The 25,913-nt window shown below is 45.7% G+C and overlaps 1 protein-coding gene and 1 long non-coding RNA gene across 3 annotated transcripts in view; one reads left to right on the top strand and one right to left on the bottom strand.

The window, feature by feature from the left end:
- The window catches only part of ZNRF2 (zinc and ring finger 2), a 65,106-nt gene extending 55,719 nt beyond the window's left edge, over nt 1-9,387 (bottom strand). Inside the window, exon 1 of the mRNA XM_070424514.1 lies at nt 8,208-9,387. Within this exon, the coding sequence (XP_070280615.1) occupies nt 8,208-8,664 (457 nt within the window). The 5' untranslated portion in view covers nt 8,665-9,387. The remainder of the gene's footprint in view (nt 1-8,207) is intronic.
- Nucleotides 7,895-10,683, top strand: LOC139016462 (uncharacterized). 2 transcript variants are annotated; one of them, XR_011472679.1, is made up of 2 exons: nt 7,895-8,123; nt 9,810-10,683. It is a non-coding gene; the product is annotated as an uncharacterized lncRNA (long non-coding RNA). The 2 variants fall into 2 exon arrangements; XR_011472678.1 differs by lacking the exon at nt 7,895-8,123 and adding an exon at nt 8,213-8,594.
- The last annotated feature ends 15,230 nt before the right edge of the window (nt 10,684-25,913 follow it).

Genomic DNA, 25,913 nt, shown 5'->3' with positions numbered 1-25,913 from the left:
GCACTCAGGTTTGCAATCTTATCAATTAATTCTACCTTAGAAATCTCAATCAAATTCAACTTTTCCTCTCCCTCACCAATGCCATGATTTCAATTTAAGCATCCACCAACTATATTCTAAAAAAGTTCTAGCTTATCTTCCTGCTACCATTCTCCCCTCCTAACAAGCAATTTAATTGTGTTGTATACAGCTTTCAAGGCTGAGCACTGTACTTCTCGGGAAGCTGCCACCCACATTAACTGACTGTAATGGTACCCTTGGCCTGATCATGACTTACCCTGCTTTTAAACTTGGTAGGGTTAAACAACTTAGAGTACTAAAAAATCCTTCTGCAACTGGTCCAAACCTATTTTTCAAGTTTCATGTTCTTAGCATTCCTCCTTACAATCCAGAGACATTTAAATCTTTAGTACACCCTATCAAAATCTGAGGCGTTTGTGGGTGCTTCCTTGAATCTGTAGTATCCTTTCTGCATAAAACTTCTAAATGCTTCAAAACAGTTCAAATGTTACCTTGCTCTGTGAAGTAGTCTTTGACTGCCCTAGACAATGATAGCCTACAAAGCACTGTTACTAGTCCTATTATTGCACTTGTTACAGTATATAACAGTCTCAACCCAGAGCTGAGCAAGACCAGGAAGAAACCCCATATTAGTACCCCTAACAACACAACGCCCACACACACCATTACTTTTTCAAAGTAAATAAAAACTGAGTTTGAAATTAGAACAGTTGTATGTTTAGCTGGTCAATCTAAGTCTATAATCAATGTGGCAGACAGACTAGGTTGCCCACACTGATCCCTGTCTTTCTGTCTTGAGGGTGAATAGGACCAGTGACTTGCTTCTAACCAATGGGCTATGTGTGATCACTTCTACATCCTAGCCCAGTGGTCGGCAAACTCATTAGTCAACAGAGCCAAGTATCAATAGTACGATTGAAATTTCTTTTGAGAGCCAAATTTTTTAAACTTAAACTATATAGGTAGGTACATTGTTATTAACTTCATTAGGGTACTCCTAAGCTGGCCTTTGCTAAAAACGTCCTCAATCTGATTGAGGTACGTTCGCTGAGGTCGACCCCTTCCAACTCTCCCATCCACACTCGTCTTGTATACTTGTTTCGTCTATCTTTTGTCACCCTCGTGCGATTTCCAGACGCGACTAGCACTAACCACTGCACAATGAGACTGCTGACTGACTGCTCACTCAACTCGTGCATGAATCGCGTGGGCCTCCCCCGCGCTGCGTATCCTGCAGCCCGCCTGCCTGCATCTCCCATCGCCCGACCGACAGACCAACACCCCCCACTTCTTCTAATGCCACTTCTTCAAAATAGACTCACCCAGGCCGAAAACCGACTTCTGCGCACGGGCCACGAAGTTTCAATTGCACTGTACGTGCGCGCCCACACATGGTATTTTGTGGAAGAGCCACACTCAAGGGGCCAAAGAGCTGCATGTGGCTCGCAAGCCGCGGTTTGCAGACCACTGTCCTAACCTATATAATAAAAGCCTAATATGCTAAGTGTCTGACCGTTCAACCAGTCGCTATGATGCTCACTGACCACCAGGGGGCAGATGCTCCAACAGGTCAGTTAGCTTGCTGCTGGGGTCCGGCCGATCGGGACTGGGTGAGATGGGCCAGACACGCCTGGAGCCCCTCCCACGGTCCCTTCCTGGCCCCAATTGTGCACCAGTAGGGTCCCTTGGCCTGACCCATGCTCTCTCACAATCTGGGACCCCTCGGGAGATGTCAGAGAGCCAGTTTTGACCTGATCCCCACAGGCCAGGCAGAGGAATCCCACCGGTGCACAGGCCACTAGTATTCACATAAGAGTGCAGCACCAGCCCACCCTGCTAGGCACTCTTCTTTGCCATCTTTGAAGAAGCAAGCTGTCCTGAGCTTTAAAACTATGAGGAAATGAGTTCTACCAACAACCTGAGGGAGAGAGGGAGCTTGAAAGCAGACACAATCCCCATTGAGTCTCTAGATAACAATCCAAGTTCTGGCCAACACCTTAATTACATTTTTGCTGAGGACCCAAGTTAAGCTGCACCCGGACTCCTAACCCATAGAAACTATGAGATAAATAAATATGTGCTGTTTTAGGCAGCTAAACTTACAGTAATCCTATATAATAAAAGGCTAATAAGCTAAGTGTCCAAATGACCAGTAGGCCGTTCAGCAATACAAAGCATAATCCTATCTAATAAAAGACAAAAAGGGTAATTAACCGTACCTCCGCTACGCTTCCCATTGGCTAATCAGGGCGATATGCAAATTAACTGCCAACAAAGATGGCGGCCAGCAGCCACACAGCTGAAGTGAACATGAGGCTTGCTTGCTCCAATGATGGAGGAAGCCAAGGTTCCCCGCCTGCCGCAGCACCGGCTCTGAGCTCCGGAAGCAACAAAGTTTCAATTATAGAAGCTAAACAAACCCCAGATACCTGCTTTCAGCCGGCCACAGCCTCAGAGCTGGGAGTGCCAGTGACGGCAACAGAGTTTTAATTATAGAAGGTAAATAAATCCCAGAATAAAAAAAAAAAGGAGAGGCTGGGAGCTTCAGTCACCCGCCAGCCTGAAAACGGCCCTCAGCCCCTCACCCAGACTGGCCAGGCACCTCAGGGGGGACTCCCACCCTAAAGGGGGTGTGGCCAGCCTGAAAACAGCCATCAGCCCCTCATCCAGGCTGGCCAGGTACCCCAGTGGGAAACTCGACCCTGAAGGGGGTGTGACCAGCTGCAAACAGCCATCAGCCCTTCACCCAGGCTGGCCAGGCACCCCAGCGGGACCCCCGCCCTGATCCGGGACACCCTTCAGGGCAAACCAGCCGGCCCCCACCCATGCACCAGGCCTCTATCCTATACAGTAAAAGTGTAATATGTAAACTGACCCTAACAGCGGAATGACTGGGAATGACTGGTCACTATGACACACACTGACCACCAGGGGCCAGACGCTCAATGCAGGAGCTGCCCTCTGGTGGTCAGTGCACTCTCACATGGGGGAGCTCTGCTCAGCCACAAGCCAGGCTGATGGCTGCCAGTACAGCGGTGGTGGTGGGAGCCTCTCCTGCCTCCTCAACAGCGCTAAGGATGTCCGACTGCAGCTTAGGCCTGCTCCCCGCTGGCAAGTGGACATCCCCCAAGGGCTCCCGGGCTGCCAGAGGGATGTCTGATTGCCATCTTAGGCCCAATCCCCCGGGGAGCAGGCCTAAGCCAGCAAGTGGTCATCCCCCGAAGGGTCCCAGACTGCGAGAGGGCACAGGCCGGGCTGAGGGACGCCCCCCCCCTCCCCCCAGTGCACAAATTTTTGTGCACCGGGCCTCCAGTATGCTAATAATATGCTAAGGCCGCTCAACTGCTCACTATGATGTGCACTGACCACCAGGGGGCAGACAGTCAACTGGTTGACCAGTCACTATGATGTACACTGACCACAGGGGGCAGACGCTCCACTGGTAGGTTAGCTTGCTGCTGGGGTCCGGCTGATTGGGACTGAGTGAGACAGGCCGGACACGCCCTGGAGCCCTCCCGCATCCCTCCCCAGCCCCAATCGTGCACTGGTGGGGTCCCTCTGCCTGGCCTGTGCCCTCTTGCAATCTGGGACCCCCCAGGGGATGTCGGAGAGCCGGTTTCGGCCCAATCCCGCAGGCCAGGCTGAGGGACCCACTGGTGCACGAATTTGTGCACTGGGCCTCTAGTTTTTTAATAAGCATCACACAAACACAAGGTATGTTTGAACCTTTTATTCATACAAAGGGCATGTTTTCCCCAATTTCTAAACTGTTAAATAAGTATAAAAAAATTCATTAGTTAATGCCAGTCAAGTACATGCAAAATTAAAACATTTAGGAAGTACTGTGCTACATAAAGCAGTTCCTATACTTCTCTTTTAACCCATTTACTAAATATACCTATTTGTACTTATATCCAGTATATGAAATAAGTATAACATTAAGGTAATCCTCCTTATAGACACAAGCTGGTAACTAATTAATGTTATTGGTAACCAGAAAATAAATAAGAACCTACTTACTAGTTACCAGGGAAAACAATCAAATTGAAGGGGGCAAGAAGACTTGCTGGAGACACTATTGGTGAAACAGCAGAGCTCTTAGTTGCTTAGCAGCCAGCAAAGCATCAAAAGTACTTAGGTCAGGCAGCTCCTATCAGACGATGTCCAGTGCAACACAAAGCACTCCTCCCTCCAGCCCACCTTGCAATTTCAAAACATTCCCAAAGCCGAAACTTAGCATGACAGAGTCCACACTTTGGCATAAAAAAAAGCATAAAACACAAGGTATCTCCTACAGAGTTTAAAGTATGTGGAATTACAAGTGAGAAACACGAATCTCCAGACTTGTTTTTTGGGGGGTGATGAGTTGTCATTAGACATGTCATTTTCTTCTGTCACACCCCATAAAAGTCTTCAATTGAATAAAAGAACATTCAAGAATAGGAAGTAAATTAACCACAATAAATCCACATCTGTCTTAAAGATTAAGATAAATAAATCTGCCTATAAACACAGATTTTATTTAACATATTCAGTTTTAAGAGATAACCCACATTCCTTCAATATAAAGAAGCTTGTTTCTTAGATAACAGGTGGCACCTGAATTACAATCAGCCTACTGAAATACTCAGGGGCACACCACACCCAAACAAACTCAAGCCAATCAAGAAGTAAAAGCAATCCAGTCCCACCGGTTAATTGTCTAGATTAATTCATTTTACATTTTCACTCTCAGCCTCATGAATATTTTATGAGAAATCCACATAATTTCTTTAGAAATAATCTCTATTCACTGGTATATTTTTATAGTACAATTTACCTCCCTCATCCTTGCTGGATCTTAAAGACTGGATCATTACCACCCATAATAATTACCTTTATGAACATAAGCAACTTGACAGGAGAAAAAAATGTAGACATAAAATAAAGCCAAAAAATCCTGTGAGATACCACTAAATTTTAAATATTAGACTATACCCTTAAGACCTGTTATAAACAAAGGTGATAGACAAGAGAAGGCTTTTGTTCACTTTAATACTATTAAACTCAGCAGTCTGAAACTAACAACAACACAAGAAAAACCTATCTCACCTAAAAACTCCTGTACAGTCCTGCCAATGTGGCTCAGTGGTTAAGCGTTGACCCATGAACCAGAAGGTTTTGGTTAGATTCCCAATTAGGGCGCATGCCCAGGTTTCGGGCTATGTCCCCACTAGGGGGCATGCAGCAGGGACAGCTGATCAATGATTCTCTCTCATCATTGATGTTTCTATCCCTCTCTCCCTCTCCCTTCCTCTCTGAAATCAATAAAAATATATTTAACAACAATAAAAAACACACCTGTTTGTATTATAATAATATTCTGATGTTTTATCCAACAACTCAGTTCTAGGAAATTTCTGTAAACTAAAACATCTGGATTAAGCACCTCTACAAGTTCTCTCCAGATGGAAAGAATTAAAAGAGTGTACATGACCAAAATACGTTTCCAAAAAAGAGTAAAACAAACCAACACAAAACACCTCATGTAATTTGGTAATTCATTATGATGGAACCAGTAACAATTCACCTTGCTAGACTACCAAATTTAAAAAACAAACAAACAGTATTGGTTTAGGTTTTCCTTTTCTACAAATTACCTGACAGCCCATAAGAGAATAATTCTGAATCTTATTAGTATCAAATTTTCTTATTAGGAGATATTATTAATACAAATATCAGTTAAAATAAGTTTTATAAAATTACAGTAATAAATTTCCACTAATTCAGAAATATTCCTTTACTCATTATTCAGATGGAGTTACTTTTATACATGCACATTTATACATGCACATTTGCACTTTGTAACTGAATAAACATATTAATTCTATAATACATACTAAAAATTAAATCAATGTGAAGTACAGTCGTCTAATTTCTAAATAAGAATTATCATCTGGCTCCCTAAACCTCAAGATAATGAGAAATACTGTTCTATAAAGTTCCCCTGACAAACTCATCCACTGAAATAGAGATAAACATCTCATTGAAGCAAATGTCATTGGAAAGATTCGGTTTTACATTTATATTCTATCTTCTGGTCTCAGCTAGGACTTAAGGTACAAGCACTTTGCAAGTTTTTCAAGAATCCTTCTAAATGCATAGAAGATAAAGTTAATTGCATACAACAGATGCCTTAGTCATTAGGGCTCATTCTCTACAAAGACCTAATTAAGAAAGACTGCCACAAGTTCCTGGTTGTTTTGCTGCTAGACCCAATTACCCTAACCACAAAAGTACTAAAAGAACTAAATGCAAAAATCTAGGGACTTAGATAAGAAAATAGATAAATGCTTTACCTCTCTAACTTTCAGCAACTCAGTCTTTTTCATTTGCTAATTTACTATGACTTAATAGCATGAGTGTCAACTATTTGTCCTCTGCTCTGAATGGAATGTATTTACTTTAAGAAAATAAACCCATACAGGTATACCGACTCTTTGTTAAAGGATATCAGCCCTAAAAAAAAAAAAAAGAATGAAGACAGTAATCAGTATACTAAAGAAATAAGAACTATTAACTTGACAAGCCTTTTCCTACTTCCCCTTCTTTAGCAAGCTTTAAATATACATCTTTTGATGATCATAACTGCTAAATACAAGTTTTCACTTAAAAAAGAAATATTTTTAAAAACAAGCTTAACTTTTATTATTGCACTAATCTCCCATTCTCAAGAAACTGTCTTTTGTTATTCCTCCATGTGGTGACTACAGTACCTTCAACTGCATTAATTATAATCAAATCAAAGGAAGGAAAACACCAGTTCTTTAACTAAAACAAATATTTTTTTAACTGGCCCAATTTCAGGAAGCATTAAGTACTTTTATTTACACAGCAAAATGACTTTCAAAATAAAGAGTTGTTCTATACTGAATGTGCAAAGCAGTACTGAAAAGATGGGAATGTCATGTTTAGTTTTTTCCATTTTTAATTTATGCCAACGTGAAGGTGGACAGTACAGAACATCAGCACAGATAGCTAAATTACACTACTGGACATCCCACTTTACCAACTGCCTACTCAAATTTCTCACGTTTATAAACATGAATACAAAGGGCACAAAAATGGAGGGGATGGTGTGCGCAGTTATCTGTGCTCAACTGTGAATGTTCTATCAAGATACATAATGCAATGAGATGGGAATGTTTACCCTCTACACTGTATCTCTACAGCATCTCTACAATCTACAGTATCTCTAACCAGATTAACTCTTTCCCCCGCCCCCGTGAACTGGGAGAGGGGTGTCTTGATGCATTTACTGTAACTGCTTTGAGGTAGAGATGATCACCATAAAACATAATTGAACAATTCAAACTCATTTTCCTCAAATCAAGTGCACCCTTCCTCCCGTTCCTACATAAAGACACATCACTTTACTACTAAAAATTTCCATTCCTCACAAGTGACTTTTCCTGAACTCAAGTCAACACTGCTTTGCTCCCAGGCTTTCGACTGACTGCACCTTGTGGGCAGAGAGTTGTGATTATTACTAATTCCTCTCCTTAAACTCTTTTCCATTTTTTAAATGCTGTCCCGATTAAGCAGGACTCACATTAACCAGTATCTAAAGGAGACGTTTACAGGGGTGAAAAATATACTTTCCATTAATACATCCATCCCACTCCCGTGTGCACAGTAGGTGGGACTATTTGCAAACTTAAGAATTAGTTTTATATATGTTAACCATCATCCAAAGGAGGCAATTCCCTCCATTTTCAAACACTCATGTTGATTCGAGACCCTCTGACTTTTGGCCTTTAGAAACTGCTCACCACTCGAGTCCCAAGACGGAACCACATTTAGCAACGGGTCTTCTGACTTCCTGATACCCAAACCCACAAGCGCCAGGACTGCTGCGTCGGTTCGTTATAAAACACTGTTTGCTCCCCTCGCCTTCCGGGGAAAGCCAGGGCTTTCCGCCCCGGCGCGCCGCTGGGAGGGGAGGGTCGCGCGTTTGGAAAGCAAACACCGGGGTCTGGCCGAGCGGCGTCCGGGGGGTTAAGTGGCGACTCTCCTCCCCGGAGGCTGAGCCGGCCGGCAGCGCTCAGGCTGAAGGAGAAAAGGTAAAAATAAACGCCGCCGCGGCCCACGTGCCGCCGTGGGAGCCGGGGAGGGAGGGGGGGAGGGAGGGAAGAAGGGGGCCGTACCTCCAAACAAGTGCGGCGAGAGGTGAGCTGGGAGCGAGCCGATGACCAGGCGCGGCCCGCCCGGGCCCCCGCCCGCCGGCCGGTCCCTGCCGCCGCCGCCGCCACCGCCGTCCTCCGGGCTGCTGTGCACCGAGTCCTGCGAGCCGTACTGGCCGCTGCTGCTGCTGGGGATGCTGAGGGAGGACTGTGCGGCGCGGGCCCCCGACGCCACGGTGCCCACGGCCCCGCCGAGAGAGCGGCTGCGCGGAGCCGCCGAGGCCGCCGCGGCGCCGCCCGAGGCGCTGGGCTGGTGCGCGCCCGGCACCTGAGCCGGAAGCCTCCCGGCGGCCGCGGCCCGCGCCCCTCCGCCGCCGGCGGTCCCGTTAGCCCCTCCGCCGCTGCTGGAGGGTAAGTCGGAGCCCGAGTACGCGCGGGTGCGGCCGTTAGCAGCGGCCGGGCCGCTCTGCTTGGCGCCCATGTCCGCCCTGCCCCGGGCCGGGCCCGCGCGCAGCGCCCGGAGCGCCGGGAGGGCGGGAGCGAGCGCGGGAGCGAGAGGGCAGGGCCGAGGCGCCGCGGCCGGCCCACCGGGAAGCCCGCACGTCCAGGGCCGCTTCCCGGCGCCCCGAGGGGCGGTCGGCGCGCTCTTCTGCTGGGGAACGGCGGGCGCGGGAGACGCGGAGAGGCGGGTAGGGAGAAGGCCCGGGCTCCGGCGGGCGCCGCTCGCTCGCTCCGGCGGGAAAGGCGGCTCAGGTGGCCGTCCGGCTGCCGCTGGTTTCGGTTCTGCTGCGCCGCGACGGGCTGCTGCCGCTCTCTGCCGCCGCCGCCGTGCTCTGCGCCGCGGGCCTCGGCACCGCCTCCTCCCGGGCGGCCCCTGCTACCGCCGCCATCCTCCTGCTCGCACGGCGGCTCGCGGGTGAGTGGGAGGCGCCCGCCCAGACTCCGCCGGGGCCACCTTCCTCCTCCCCCAGCCGCCCAGCTGTTATTAACGGAGAAAGAGGAAAAACGGGTGGCGCGTGAGGGGAGGATGGCGAGGAGTAAAGGACGGCGCGCGCTTCCCGGCAACCGCCGCCGCGCTGCCCCAGTGAAGGAGGGGCGGGGGGCGGTGTGGCCCGCGAGGGGGGGCCCCGGAGGGGAGGAGGCGGCCGGGCCTGGAGCCGGAAGGCCGAGGAGCCTCGCGGGTCCGGGGTGAGCCCGGGCCCGTGTGTTTGGGTCGCGCGCGGTGACCCCGCCCCCTCGTGCCGCCCGGCGGATTGGCTCCAGCCGTTCTGGCCCCGCCTTCTCCACTTGGCCTTCGCGCCCCGGCCCCGCCCCGATAAGGTACCGCGGTGTGGTAGGTGCTGCCTTCCAAGGACCCGGTGATGGACAGGTCGCGGGCCCCGCCCTCCCCCGGAGCGCGCCCCCTCCTCCACCGCGGGGCCCGTGCGGATTGGAGGGATTTAGCCCCTCCGGGCACCAACCAAAAGGCGGCCCCTCCTCCCGCACGTGGCCATCCGATGTAGTGTGTCCCCTTCACCTTTTCCCGGCTGGAAATGGCAGTGTCCTGTGCCCCGAGCCAATCAGTTTAGGTGGGTGTTAAATTCCTTGTTGATGTTATTAAATGAGTGTGTCTTTTATTTGAAACAGAAGGTCAGCAATGCTGATGATAAAAACTAAGAGCAGTGGAAACAAAAGAAACAAGAAGGCGGCAGAAGGCAACTTAATCTGAATTAGCCCTATCGGATCAAACACTCCAACCCCGGAGGAAGCGCACTGTTGGAGGAACTAAGGATAATCCAGCCTGACCTTCAGTTGCAGGACAAGAACTGTGGTGCGGAGAAAGCTGCACCCGATTTAGGAGACCCCAGGGTCTAGGTCTGGGACCAAATTAAGTTACTGTAGTGAGCAAGTTATTTTGCCTTTTTGACACTGTTAGTGTTTTAAACACCTTTGTACAGTTTACTTGGCACTATAAACGTGAATTCTGAAGTGTATAAACTGCTTTCTTCCAAAAACGCCAAACTTACTGAGATTAGTTTCCTTTCTGGGATATTTGAATATAGATCCCTAGGGCACTTGCAGCTTAAAAATCCGATAATTTCTCTAAAATTGAATTTTTAAAATTTATTTTTATTGATTTCAGAGAGGAAGGGAGAAGAGGACAGAGAGAAACATCAACGATGAGAGAGAATCATTGATCAGCTGCCTCCTGCATGCCCCCTACTGGGGATCCAGCCAGCATGTCCCAGGCATGTGCCCAGACTGGGAATGGAACTGTGACCTCCTGGTTCATAGGTCCATGCTCCACTGCGCCACACTCACTGGGCTAGAATGGAACTTATTAAAATTACCAGCCCACTCCTGTGACCTAGTATCTTGGTAGTAGAGCCTGGTCTGCATGCCCAGTGGCCCGCCTGTTCTAACCCTCCCCTTTTGAAAATGCCTAAAGTGTTCTCTATGTGAAAATAATAGCAACTGGGTTTTTTTGTACAAACTACAGAAATAAATACTTTGTCTTTTTTCCATGCTTTTAATGTCATTTATGTAATGATTTTCATCACTCTTTGAAGTATGAAAATCAAGTTTTAAACAGAAGTGAAGAATACACATATAGATATATAGAGGTGGGGAAAAGTAGGTTTACAATTAATAAATAATACAAGAATAAACTAACGTCCTCACAACTATAAACCTACTTTTGCCCACCCCGTAAATACATTGTGTATATGTGTGTAAATATGTCAGAGATACCAGTGAAATATATATCTCTAAGTACATATTTATATACATACATACACACACACACACACACACACACACATATGTACATCTGTGTATGAGCTTACTGAAACCAACATTTACTTGTTAAGCAGAGAAATGTTAGAAAGGCCAAAGTGGTTAGCAGCATGACAAGTTCCAATTCAAGAAGGTATTTAGTGATTTGATTTGATTTGATTTGATTTGATTTGATTTACCTTTTACTAAATGAGGCCTTGATTAAAACTTTAGCCCAGCAGTAGTAAATTGTTACCAATATCCTAAGAACCTACTGCTACTAGAGAAAATTATAAACACCGATTTTAAAAAAGGAGTAAAGGACTTTTGCAAGTCTCCAGGGAACTAACAGCTGATAAGTGAGAGTTTCACAGTCATCTTCACACATACGTTTATGAAGCAAATCCCATTCAGCAGTTAAAACTAATAAATGGAAAGATTTAACAATAAAACCCAATGACTCCTAACTATATTCAGATTTATATTATGCTTTATCACATCCAAACTTGGCTGTATGTTTTGTCACTTTTACCCAGATGGTAATTACACCTTAAACGTGCTCTACATTTATTCCTAACTAGGAACAAAAAACCCTTATAGTGCCAGGTTTCCTGCATTCACACCATTCAGAACAGTTGAAATGTTACATTTCTTTAATTTATGCTCATTCCTAACAAGACTGTAAATGTCATGGGGGCATGGAAAGAGTGTGTTTTTTTCAATCACCACTGCAGTGCTTGGCACACAGTAGCCTGCAGGTAAGTATTTATTGAGTAAATGAGTGGTGAGAAGACCACTTACAGGCTGAATGTCAGATGTAAGGGATAAAAATTGGATTTGTAGTGGTCATTCATTCAGTGTGTTTTGTGTTAGTGCCAGGCACAGCATATTTGTCAGGGTACACTAAGCTACACAGAGGGAGCAAACCCCTAAACATCAGGGCTGAGATGCCACAGAAGCACATTGCAAAATCCTTTGGTACACCTTCTCCTCTCTTGTTAAGGGCCGGTAGAATACACTTGGTTTAATTTATGTCAGCTGGACTCAGGGGGCCGGCAGAGCCACTCCCTGAGGTCGGGACCAGTCAAAAGATTGGACGCCACCCAGTTTGACTCTCCCACCCAGTGTCAAGGGGATGGATCTCATGATGTCAAAGGCCTACCCAGATGTGATGTAACTTCCTGTAACTCAAGTATATAATAAAGCAGCTTTTGGAGCTGGCTCTCTCTGTGTGCTCTGTTCCTTCAGAGGGCAGGCTCTCTCTGTGTGCTCTGTCCCTCTGGAGGGCAGGCACCACACCCAGCCCAAGCTTTGAATCTATTTTATGTCTGTCTTTCATTATTTCTTCAATCCCGAAAGCGCCTCCTAGATTGCATGAACCGGTTCAAGTCTCCTTCACCGTGCAGGACTCGGGAAGAAGACAGCCCCAGGAAACCGCTCGGTATACTCTCTCTCTGGTTCCCCACTTGAGAGGCAATCCTGGGTGGCTCTTCTCCAAGTGCTGACTCAGGAACCCACATTCTTATCTAGTACCTAAGTAGGCCCCTGGACCTCTGGTCCTTCACTAGATCCTGCGCACCTGGCTGGCCAAAGAAACAAGGCCAAACCTGGAAGGGTTTGCATTCCTCCTTCTCACTATGCACTCACATGGTCTACCAGTGGTCAGCAAACTGCGGCTCGCGAGCCACATGAGGCTCTGTGGCCCCTTGAGTGTGGCTCTTCCACAAAATACCGACTTCTGCGCATGGGCCACGAAGTTTCAATCACACTGTACATGCGTGCCTGCACGTGGTATTTTGTGGAAGAGCCACACTCAAGGGGCCACAGAGCCTCATGTGGCTCGTGAGCCGCAGTTTGCCGACCACTGGGCCTCTAACCTAACTGCCAAGGGGTCAGGAAATGTTTTATGAGTGCTTCCCAGGAAGTAAAGGAAAGAATTTTGGCAAGCACAGGGCAATCATGCCTTTTGCCACACACAAGAGCTGTTCTCTGACGGTCAAATACCTAAGGTAAATATTAAATCTTTTTTTTTTTTTTTTAAATATATTTTATTGATTTTTTACAGAGAGGAAGGGAGAGAGATAGAGAGTTAGAAACATCGATGAGAGAGAAACATCGATCAGCTGCCTCCTGCACATCTCCTACTGGGGATGTGCCCGCAACCCAGGTACATGCCCTTGACCGGAATCGAACCTGGGACCTTTCAGTCCGCAGGCCGACGCTCTATCCACCGAGCCAAACCGGTTTTGGCAAATCTTAGTAAAATATTTTACAATAAAAATTGTTACATGAAAAATTTATAAGAGTTACTAAGCCATCAAAACATAGTTTTTAAAAAACTAATTTGAGAGTGGAACAGCTAAATTCTATTTGCTTTAAATTGTGTTTCTAGCAACACCATCTAACACAGCAGTTCTCAACCTGTGGGTTGCGACCCTTTTGGCAGTCAAACGACCCTTTCACAGGGGTCACCTAAGACCATCCTGCATATCAGATATTTACATTATGATTCGTAACAGTAGCAACATTACAGTTACGAAGTAGCAAGGAAAATAATTTTATGGTTGGGTCACAACATGAGGAACTGTATTTAAAGGGCCAGAAGGTTGAGAACCACTGATCTAACACAACTCTTAATTCAGACATTTAGGTCAGTGATCCTCAAAGTATGGCCCAAATCATCAGGATCTGCATTGCCAAGGAACTTGTCAGAAAGGCAGATTTTCCGGCCCCATCCCACACCTACTGAACCAATGGTCTTGAACAAGCCCTTTGAGAGATTCTGATCCATGCTAATGTTTGAGAACCACTGCTGTGTGTAATCACTGATTAGTTTCAAAACAATATCATGTTAAGGCATGATCATCATTTTGATTAAATGCCCTCTTCATGTGGATGGCCCATCACCCCACTCCCAGCCCGTTGTCACAGAATGGCTTCAGTTTTCCCACTCGGTGCTGTGTTAATACTGCCTTTACAGCACTGATCATATTATTATTATTATTATTATTATTATTATTGATCTTGATTGTCACTAAGCAATGTGGTTCATGATAGGCCTCACATCTGTACTCGGGGCTAGCCCTAACCAGTGGATAGAGCCTCAGCCCAACGACTGAAGGGTCCCAGGTTCAATTCTGGTGAAGGGCACATACCTCATTGCAGGCTCAATCCCTGGCCCCCACCAAGGGCAAGTGTGGGAGGCAACCAGTCAATGTGTCTCTCTTACATCAATGTTTCTCTATCTCTCCCCCTCCTTGCCACCCTACCTAAAAAAGGGGGTGGATATCTTCAGGTGAGGATTAACCAAAAAAAGACGACGACGACTAGGGGGCTAATGTAGGGCAGGTTCAAAAGCTATTAAGAGAGCAGCCTTGCCCAGCCAGCGTGGTTCAGTGGTTGAGCGTCGGTTGACCTATGAACCAGGAGGTCATGGTTCAATTCCAGGTCAGGGCACATGCCCGAGTTGCGGGCTCAATACCTAGTGGAGGGTGTGCAGGAGACAGCTGATCAATGATTCTCAAATTAGTTTTTTAAAAACTATGTTTTGATGGCTTAGTAACTCTTATAAATCTTTCATGTAACAATTTTTATTGTAAAATATTTTACTAAGATTGATCTCTCTCTCTCTCTCTCTCGCTCTCTCCACCCTCCCTTCCTCTCTGAAATCAATAAAAATACATTTTAAAAGAGAAAGCAGCCCCCACAGGTCTTGGAGACCAATTGGATGTCACTGGCTGAGAAGAAACACCCAGGGTGACAGGTAAGCTTCCTAGTCCCTGTAGCACGAGGTAGGAAAGTTCAAGCTTGAGGAGTGGGGAGATGAATTCAGCTTTACAGGGCAGAATGAAACCAGCCATTGGGTATGGCAAGGCAGGGGTTAAGTTCTGTTGGCTAAAGGAGTGGATGCAATGTCGAATTTGCATGGAGGTCTAAACAGGTTCCTCAGAGCCCAGGCCTGCATTTTGCACAATGCTTCTCGGTGCTGGAGCCACATCTCCCATTCTGTCTATGTGTTCACTGTCCCCAGGGTCGACATCCTGAAAATGGGGAGGCACGGGGGGCGGCAGAGTTAGGGCTGTGCAACGTTGCAGGGCAACCAAATACTCCTGCTGGGTATGGCAAATTTCTTTTTCTTCATTGTTAACATTCCATGAGCAAAGGAAATTTAGGTCTTGTTACTTTCTGACACAGTCTACTGTACCAACAGCAGCTTTCTTTCATGCTGAACTGGCCTATTAAAAAGTTCATTACTTCAAAAATCACATCATATTATTATTTTTGAAATAATGACTGTGATAGGCAGAAAAATGCCCGCCTAAGGATGCTATGTCCTCATCCCTGGAACATGTGAATAAATACGTTACTTTCCAAGGAAAGAGGGGCTTCGCAGAGATAAATTAAGGATCTTGAGCTAAGGAGATTGTCCTGGGTTACCTGAGTGGGCCCCATCTAACTACAGATTCCCTTATAAGTGAGAGAAGGAGGGGAGAGAGGCAGAGTGGTGAAGTACAAGGAGTCGGTTAGCTATTGCTGGCTGTGAAGACGGAAGGAAGCCATGAGCCCAGGACAAGCAAAGAAATACACGCTTCCCTAGAACCTCCCGAGGAAGACAGCCCTGCTGACGCTGAGCCCAGTGAGACCCATTTCGGATCTCTGACTTCTAGAACTGTGAGAGAATAAAAGTATGTTGTTTTAAGCAACTATGGAGGTGGTAATAAGTTACATCAGCCACAGGAAACTAATATACGGACTGTTTTCTAAAATTTCAGAAGCCCCAGATTACAAACTGCCTCAAAAACAAAACAAAACTAGTAAGCCTGGCCATACAATCCTCATGTGGCTAACCATACACAGTTTTTCTTGGCTTCCTGCCCCACTCTGAGCCATGATGGCATAGGCCGCCATGGTTCCTGAAGGTGAGGTAACACACTGCTTTTAAAAGACCCCAGTGGCAGCTGGGACTTGCCATTACCTGCCCCCAAAAGCTCTGCGGGCTGCCCTCCCAATGCGACGACCACTGAGATGAGAAAGTGGTGGCATTCCAAAGAGCAGCCTGCGGCTCAGGGTTTCTGTGTTTTAAAATAACTCTGCAAAGTCCAAATCTGTATGTAGACCATCTATTTGGTGAAATTTCAGTTCTGTGAATAGCCCTGTGTTTGCCAGGACCTGCAGAAGGGCCCTGGGTGTGATGCCTGGGACATCCCCTGCGGAGGCGAGAAGGTGGCCGCTGCGAAAGTGCACACTGACATCTAGTGATGCAAAACCGCACTGCCACAGGCTGGAACCTGAGGCAGCCTGCATCAGTGGGCTCCTCCTTTTTGATGCACCTGTCCTGCCCCCTCTCCCCCCTCCAGGCTCAAGACAGTGCGGACTGCAGACCACAAGACTTCAGCTGCACGGTGCAGCCAAGGCTGGGCAGGCTTCTTTGTGCTTGTGTGCACCGGTGCAAAGTTTAACTGTCTAAGAGTCTTGCCTCCTAATTTTTTGAAATGATTTCTGCACATTTTATTTTATTTATTTATTTTTTTAAACATATTTTATTGATTTTTTACAGAGAGGAAGGGAGAGAGATAGAGAGTTAGAAACATCAATGAGAGAGAAACATCGATCAGCTGCCTCCTGCACATCCCCCACTGGGGATGTGCCCGCAACCCAGGTACATGCCCTTGACCAGAATCGAACCCGGGACCCTTCAGTCCGCAGGCCGACGCTCTATCCACTGAGCCAAACCGGTTTCGGCTGATTTCTGCACATTTTAAAGCGCAAGTTTGTACTCTAAAAACCTTTTTGTGCTCCTGGTGGCTAGACACTTGAATGCCAACTGGGTTTAAGAGCCTTTCCATTTTCTAGGCTCACAGAACAATCACTGTGGCCGGGATGTCCTGAGCAAGGAATGACCTGCCCCAGGGATGGAACAGGGGCTGCAGATCCTTGCCCTCTGCACTGCTTTGCCTGCATCCCATTTTCAAAAATTGCATCATAGTATTATTTTTAAAATAATGACTGTGATTGGCAGAAAAACGCCCACCTAAAGGTGGCTATGTCCTCATCCCTGGGACCTGTGAATAATTACCTTCCCAGGCAAGAGGGACTTCACAGAGAAACATTAAGGGCTAACTATGACGCCTGAGGCACCAAAGAAATGGCAAAGAATACCCCCTCCATTTCCCCCTTTTCTCCTAGCACACAGTGAAAACCAGTCGGCAGAGATAAGATTTCTATTTCCTTCCTGAATGGGAGCAAAATTAGAAGCAAGACTGAATTTTGAAGGCTGTTGTAGTACCCAAGTGAAAAATGATAAGGGAATTGCACAACCATGTGAATGTACTTAATTCCACTGAGCTGTACACTTAACAATTCTTAAAATGGTAAATTTTAGGGAGGGAGGGAGGGAGGGAGGGGTGCTGGCCCGCAGCAGTAGCAGTAGGAATGGAAGAAGATTCTACAGGTCTTATCAAATGATTGGATGTAGATACATTCTCACATCATTCTCACAGGCAAAATGTGCAGATTAAGAGCAGATGAACAAATATGAAACCAGAACACTAATGCCAAAAACACTCTTACAACCTTCTCACTGAAACAAGCAGACCTAAAATCATGAAACAATCAGATTGTACAATTAAATGTGGTTTTCTCCATACATTGATAACATTTGCTTTTATGACATGTACACATCAAGCAAACCATGCAGGTGGGAAAATAAAATGTGCTGCCCTAAAAGCACACATTTCACAAAGAAAGGGGGAAAAGAAGCACAACATGAGGTGTGTCTTATTCAGTTTTGACTGTCAGAAATACGAGACAGGCAAAAACATTGCCAGGATTCAGTTGCTTCTGTGAGTTGAGCACAAAAGGAAAAGATAAATGGGAAGGGACTTCAGACATGACATGTGCAAACAACAGATTCATAGGTTTTGGTAATGAAGGTTTGTTCCTCTTTAGAATTGGTAATCTGTTGAAATAGTGATTCATTGAAATTCCAGGCAAGACTGAGAAGAAATCTGTAATTTCTTCAGTAACACATAACAATTCAATTAAACGTTCAGACATGCATCTATATGGCTCTTCTAGGGTATCTTTTAACAGACTGCTTACTAATGATAAATTTGCTCTGTCCCTTCATCCCACCTCCAACAAGGACTGGGTAAATAAGTGAAGAATATTGTCAAGACCAATATTAATGAGAAGCATAACAGCCACAATAGAATTTCATTTTAATGCAGCAGGATTTTTTCTACTGAATTAAAGTTATTTGATAATAGCTCATGTGTTTCAATAACAAAAGAGTTTCTTCGGGAGCTCACAAAGAACTTAAAATGTACAACTTAAGCCCTGGCTGGTGTGGCTTAGTTGGTTAGAGCAGGGGTCCTCAAACTTTTTAAACAGGGGGCCAGTTCACTGTCCCTCAGACCGTTGGAGGGCCAGACTATAGTTTTAAAAAAAAACTATGAACAAATTCCTATGCACACTGCACATATCTTATTTTGAAGTAAAAAAAACAAAACGGGAACAAATACAATATTTGTATTTGCATGTGGCCCGCGGGCCGTAGTTTGAGGACCCCTGGGTTAGAGCGTCGCCCCATGCACCAGAGGTTACATAATGCGGTTCAATTCCCAGTCTCCCAGTCAGGGCACACACCTAGGTTGCGAGTTCAATTCCTGGTGGAGGTGGATACAGGAGGCAACTGATCATTGTCCCTCTCTCTCTGCCCCCCGCCTCCTCTCTCTCTAGAATCAATGAGGAAAAACATACCCTTGGGTGAGGATTTTTTTAAAAAGTACAATTAAAAAAATATTTGAGCCCCACCAAGCAGAAAATCGACTTAGCTTGATACACGGGGGCTTCAGAGAAACAAGAGTTTTGGGAAGCCAGGCCATGTCCACTAGGATTTCTGTAAACTCAGTCATTATGCAGGGGAAATCATGTCCTTTACCTTCAAGTCACAGTACTGGAATAACAGTGACTCACAGGCACACTTGAAATGGCAATGGCTTGATAATCTGAATAACAGAAACTATCTTGTTTTTCATATTTAGTGCAATCAAGCTAATGGCTTTCGTGTATAATTTTTTAAACTGCTTAATGGATATTTTATGATTTAAAATAATTATCTTTCTTGTCAGGCAATATATAAAGAATCCAGAATTCCTCATGTGGAGAGTGAAGAGCCTCAGGAAGAAGTTTATGTCTGTTGGGACAGTAATTCCAGGCATGGGTCTACAGACCTACGCCAGTCTGTGATGAAGTGTTCACAGTGAAACAAGAAGAGTTAGGACAATGCAGTAATTGCTTTTTTATCCATGAAAAGCTAAACACCGCCAAGGCCAGGTGGCTCAGTTGTCAGGAGCGTCATCCCCTACACCAGAGGGTTGTGGGTTCGATTCCCAATCAGGGCACATACCTAGGTTGCAGGTTCTATCCCGGTTGAGGCACAAATGGAAGGCAGTCAATTGATGTTTCTCTTTCATATTGATGTTTCTCTGTGTGTGTGTGTGTCTCTTCCTTCCTCTCTCTCTAAAATCAATGAAAACATATCCTCGGTGAGGAAATAAATGAATAAATAAATAAATAAATAAGTAAATAAAATGCTAAATGTTCCATGAAACTTTATATATATTCTGGGATGAGACATAAAATGTTTCTCTGAATGTGGGCAATAGTCAAAAAAGTTAGAAGACCATTGGATTCGTTAAATGATCTCTATAATATATTATAGCATAAAATTGTATGAATCTCATCTTCGTAGTAAACATAGAAGTCCCCCCCCACACGATCTCCCTATCCTGCTAACAAATCCAAGAGAGCTCCCATTCATCCTTGAGATTAACGTGGCTTCCTGGGAGCAATCTGCCTTGGTTCCTTCATGCAGACTTGGACATCAGGCCCACCTCTGGATTTCTCCTGGTCCTTGGGGTACTGATTTTCATAATGCTTATTCTACTACTAGAGGCCCAGTGCACGAAATTCATGCATGGGTAGGGTCCCTAGCGGCTGCTGGCTGGGACCTTCCTTTGTTCCGGACTTCCCCCTGGTGGTCAGCGCATGTCATAGTGAGTGATCTAATTCCCAGTTGGTCGAACTCCCGAGGGACACTTTGCATATTAGGATTTTATATATATAGATATATTATTTGTCCATCTCCCCAGCAAGCTGTGCTTGTACTTCAGCAAGGTCAGGTGCACATAAGGAGAACGAGTGAGGAAGGAAGGAAGGAGCCAATGGCTGTATTTGCTTAAAGCAGTGGTTTTCAGACTGCTGTCACATCAGAATCCCCTGGGAAGCTTTTAAAAGCCCAGCACCCAGAGGACACTCATACAATTAAAGTAGAATTCTGTCGGCAGAGCCCAGGCATCAGGAATCTTTAAAGCTCCCCATGGGAGTTCAACATGCAGACAAGGTTGAGGCCCACTGGTTTAGACCAGGACCCTGTCTGTTACAAAACAGATTCTGATTCCCTGGGGCTGGAGTGGAGCTCAAGATTCTTTCTAACAAACTTGAAGGTGATATCGATGCTACTGGTCTCCAGACTACACTTTGAGGAGCAAGGGAAGAGTATCGGATGGATGCTGGCAACAGAGAATGAGCTGGAAGACAGAGAAGGTCATGACCAGCCATGTAGTTTCTGGAATTAGCTGACTGGCACAGTTTCTTACTAGCTATGTAACCTTGGGCTGGTTACTTAAAGGTTTCCCCATCTGATAATAGAGATATAACAGTATCTCAATTCATAGAGTGGTTGTGAGAACCAAGCAGCATACTTCATAGAGACCCTCGCACATACACGTGCATTTTTAGTATTCTGATTATGCACCCCAATCCACTCACTAGCTTTGTGCCCTTGGTAAATTACCTAACCTCTCTGAGCTTCCTCAAATGTAAACTGGGAAATCCCAATATCCATTTAACAAGATGGGCTTTATATAAAGGAGTGGCATGTAAAATTCTTAGCCCAGTATTTGACCCGTGTGCATATTAAAAAATAGTTACTCTTCTAATTAGTTTTATTTGTATTGAGATAATTCATTCTGACTTCCCGTAGGTACATTCTCTATTTAGCCATCTGCCAGATCTCAGAATCTCCTTTCCCCACCCTCCACAGGCCCGAGGCTATGGGGACAGATGACAGAAGATGGGGAGGCTCATCTCACTCTTTATTTCAACATGTTATGCTTCAACAGCAGGAGGTCACATGGGTAGGTATGGGCAGCAGCCATTATTCTCCTTATTCCTTTACAGATGAAGAAGAAATAAACGTGGCTCTGACATGTTGGATTTTCTCAAGCAAGTCCCATATGGAGGATAAAAGCTCTTAATTCTAATGAGAGCCAGAGAAAATGCTTGTGGTTTCATGCTTCTTTAAAACCTCTTTTTCAAAACACTTTGAAGACCTGCCATGTGTCAAGTATCATACCAGATTCAAAGTAGAACCCATAACAGAGGTTTGAACAAATTGCCGCTGTAGGATCACAGCGGGCATCTGGGGGTTGTGGGCGGCAGGATGGGATGTTTCACAGAACAGGTGCTATCTTGGCTTGGCAGTGAAGGTTAAGGGGGAGTTGAGAAGTGGGAAATAGTGGGGGGGGGGGGCGGTGTTCAGGAAGAGAGAACAGCTGATGAGATGGGAAACAGCTTGGCATGTTTGGGGAATGGCAGGTGGCCAGAGTGAAGAAGATGGAGCTAGAAAGTTATACCTGGGGCCAGATGGTAAGCCAGGTCAAAGAGTGTGGATTTTACGCTGTTAGCCATGATAGGATGACCACGTAATTCATCATTTAAATGGGTGGCTTTTGAGAGTAAAAGGATGCACTAACTGGAATAACAGAATAACAGAACACCCAACATAAAACACACTGTTCTGGGCTAACAGGGACCTCCCTTTGGGAGAATTCTAAGGCCTGACACTGATCAGATTTGTGTTATCAAGGAAATTCCTGTAGCAATGTGGATTGGAAAGAGAGGGCTGCCTACAATCAGGGAGATAGCTAGGAAGGCAGTGGGGATGGAGAGGGGAGACATCTAGAAATGTTTTTGTCAGAAATATAATGGATTAGAGGAGGTGGGAGGGGGAGAGAGAGAGAGAGAGAGAGAGAGAGAGAGAGAATATTTAATGACTCAGCACTTCCCTGCTGGGAGACATGGGGACTGAGGAAGATAAGAAGAGCAAGTTTGGGGAAAGTTTGTACAGTCTGAGGCATGTTGACTTGGAGATATTTGCTAAATACTGGTGTCGATGTCAGTGTCCAGCTGACATTACAGCTCAAGGCATGGAAGTCACAGGTGGAGATTGGAGATATAGATTTTCATTATAGGTAACTAGAGGCCTGATGCACGAAATTCATGCAAGAGTAGGCCTTTCTTCCCCCAGCTGCCAGCACCAGCTTCCCTCCAGCACCTGGGACCCAGGCTTCTCTCTGGCCACCAGCAGGCACCCGGGACCCAGGCTTCCCTCACAGCTCTAGCTTTGTCCAGAAGGTCGTCCAGAAGGACCTCTGGTCTAATTAGCATATTACACTTTTATTATTATAGACTAGAGGCCCGGTGCACAAAATTCGTGCGGGGGGGGGGGGGGGGAGGAGCAGTCTCTCAGCCCGGCCTGCACCAGCCTGCAGGGATTGGGTCTAAACCGGCAGTTGGACATTCCTCTCGCAATTCGGGGTCCGCTGGCTCCTAACTGCTCGTCTGCCTGCCTCATTGCCCCTAAACACTTGCCTGCCTGCCTGGTCGCCCCTAACCCCTCTGCCTGCCTGTGTCATCGCCCCTAATCGCCTCTGCCTCAGCCCCCGCCACTGCAGCTTCATCCGGAAGGACATCCGGAATGATGTCTGGAAGGTTGTTCGACTGTCTGGTCTAATTAGCATATTGTGCTTTTATTATTATAGATAATACTAGAAGGAAGAGGAGGAACCAGGGAGGTTAGAGGGAGGCAGAGCTGTAGGAGGAAACACAGGAGAGAGGATATCCCAGAAGGTGACAGAAAGAGGAGAAGGTTTGGGGTGTGATGATCAATTCATTCATTCGGCACTCTCCAAGAGGTAGAGAATGATGAACACCGACGTCATACTTGACAGGAGAGCATCCATCACTGCTTATCTTTTTAGAGTGGTGGAGGGGGAAGCCAGGCTGCGTGCTGCATGTTGAAGACTGTATGGGAATGAGTACCAGGAGGCAACTGCAGACCGCTCTTTCCGGGGGTTAATAACGGCCAGCAGGAGAGGGAGTGACAGCAGCTGGATGGGAAGCAGTTTCCCTGCTTCATTTTGCTAATTCTGTTTAAGTCTGGTATAAACATGTGATTAGAACATTAAAGAAAAAGCAGCTGAATTTACCCCAGGTCTCCTGAGTCTCACTTTCAGTCATGAGAGAGGAACTTGAAGTGCTTTTCCTTGTCCAGAGTAATGGTGGCTTTACGCCCTTATGTGCGTGCCTTTTTTTCTTGGCTTGTACTCAGATGTAACTTGGTAATGGTCCAGTTAGAACATTTCAGTGTAGAATGCTTTTGCACATTAGTGTTATAGGCCACTATAGCTTAGCTATTATGAAAAGATCAATTAAAATAATTTTATAGGATGAATATTCATGATTCTGTGTAAGACCAAAGATGGCTGAATCAGGGCCCTCAGAGCCTGCAGGAAGCAGTGACTTTCCAAAGATAAAGATGCTGTGGGGCTCCCGGAATTCTCAAGGCCGTGACAAACATTGATCTAAAGACATGCAGGTCAACGTGGTCCTCATGGTGGGTCCTCTCCAACAGCAAAGACTTGTGGGCTCTACTGTAATATAAAGCTAGAGAGAAAACCAGGTGATTTAAAGTTCAAGGAGAGGGGATTCCCTTGAAGAATGAACAGAGAGGGCAACTCCATGAGGACATGCAACTAGCAAGGGCTGCAATTCCTGCCTTCACCTTCTGATGCATGAAGGGATAAGTGAAAATAATTTTCTGGCATTCACAAATGTTCCTACTGACAGAACACATTCGTTATAATGCTTACAGCTCTCCTCTTTAATCTTTATATAAATTCCAAATACTTATCATAATTCTCATTTAAAATCTCTTGGTCATCTTATACCTTCATTATATCTCTACCATTGCTTTTGTCATACAGGCTCTGCATGGAATAACTTTTATTTCTCACATTTCAAACACTGACTCTGCTACCATCCATCAATCTCAAGGAACTCCTCCATAGTCATGGGGATTTAGGTACTTGGGCCATCTCTTTCTCCCCCAAGTAGTATCATCATCTCAGAAGATTTAAAAATCCATCTGGACACCTTCTGTCTTAGTCTGTTTGGGCTGATAGAACAAAACACCATCAACTAGGTGTCTGATAAACAACAAATTTATTCCTCACAGTTCTGAGGCTGGGAAGGCCAAGATCAACACACCAGTAGATTTGGTGCCTGGTGAAGTTCTCCTTTCTAGAAGGCCATTTGTCACTGTAACCACACATGGTGGAAGGGGCTAGGGAGCTCTCTGGAGCCTCTTTTATAAGGGCACTAATCCCAGTTATGAGAACACCACCTTCATGACCTAATCACCTCCTAAATACCATCATCTTGGGGATTAGGATTTCAATACATGAATTTGGGGGGGGGGGGGGGGGAGGGAGACAGACATTTAAGCCATGATAGCCTCTCATCAGCCTGACTCAAAATCCATTGCCTGCTCCCCTCCCCCACAGCAGTGTCATTCACTTATACATCACTCCAGCTATCCATTCCCATGATCTTACCCTGGACCTTGTCATTGCTCAAAACCATTCCACTTCTGAGAGTGTATAACTTCAGCACTACTTTTTCAAAACACTCATTCTTTTACCCCATCAAGAAAGACCCCATGGAGTAATGCCAGTAAAAATGGTAGAGTAAGAATCTCCAAAAATTCTCTCTTCCATAAAGCAATGTGGAAACGGACAACAATGGCCAGAATGAAATTGTTTTAGAAATCTGGAAATTAGTCAAAGACTTGTGACAATCCAGTGAGGGTTTCCTGAAGAAAGACAGTCGAATCTCACTAAGAACAGTGAGCTCAATTTGCCCTGTTCGCGTCACCCACCTCCCTCAGCCCTGTGGTAGTCTTGAACATCAATAGCCCATAATCACAGTGAAACTGGAGGAGGCAAAATAGGACTAGAGCGTCTCCAAAGCCTGGTTTTCAGAGAACTATCATGATTTGACCTGTCTGGTAGTTCTCTGGAAGATTGCAATGGCAATGTGGTCTTTCTTTGACTTGAGTTGGAGCTAGCTCAGTGTGAAAAGCCTTTTCCCTGGGGACTTTTGTTGAGAACAAACAGAGGCAATTGTTTAATTGCACAACTACCCGAGATCACGGATACCAGTTGGCAAACAATAGACTTACCAAAAAGCTTAAAAGAAAACGCTGGGGAATGAGGGACTTTGAAACATATTCCTGGGAAACTAGCAGACCATGTGCCTACAAAGAGCTGAGCAAGTGTCCAAGGCTATGAGAGTGCTCAGGAAAAACCAGAGAAGGCCCTAAGCTCTCACCTCTATGCAACCTAACCTTGAAGCTGTGTACCAACAGGAAGTGAAGGATAAAGCGGGGTTGTCTGGCTGGATGTTGAAGGCAGGGCCCCTCTGCAAAGCTGGGAGACTTAGTGGGTCCCAGTATTTAAGAAAAATTTCTTCATTTTTGTGGTACCACAAAGGGGATTAAACAGGTGCCACATAACTGATGGATATCTGTCTAATCATTACCTGACCACTAAACTGACTGAGCAGACTTACGTGTCAGAAACAAACATAAACTGTCAGATATGAAGGAAGAAATCGACAATTCAACAATAAGAGTTGGAGACTTCAATATGACACTTTCAATAATAGATAGAACAACGAAACAGAAGATCAACAGGGAACCAGACTTGAACAACACTATAAGCCAACCGGACTTAAAAACATCTATAAAACATTCAATGGATCATAATACACACTTTTCTCAAGTGCACA

This window comes from Myotis yumanensis, unplaced genomic scaffold (genome assembly GCF_028538775.1).
Source record: "Myotis yumanensis isolate MYYU_CA2020_CCGP unplaced genomic scaffold, mMyoYum1.0.hap1 SCAF_9, whole genome shotgun sequence".
NCBI lineage: Eukaryota > Metazoa > Chordata > Mammalia > Chiroptera > Vespertilionidae > Myotis > Myotis yumanensis.
The sequence above is the reverse complement of the archived record's forward strand: the minus strand, read 5'-3'. Positions and strand labels throughout refer to the sequence as shown.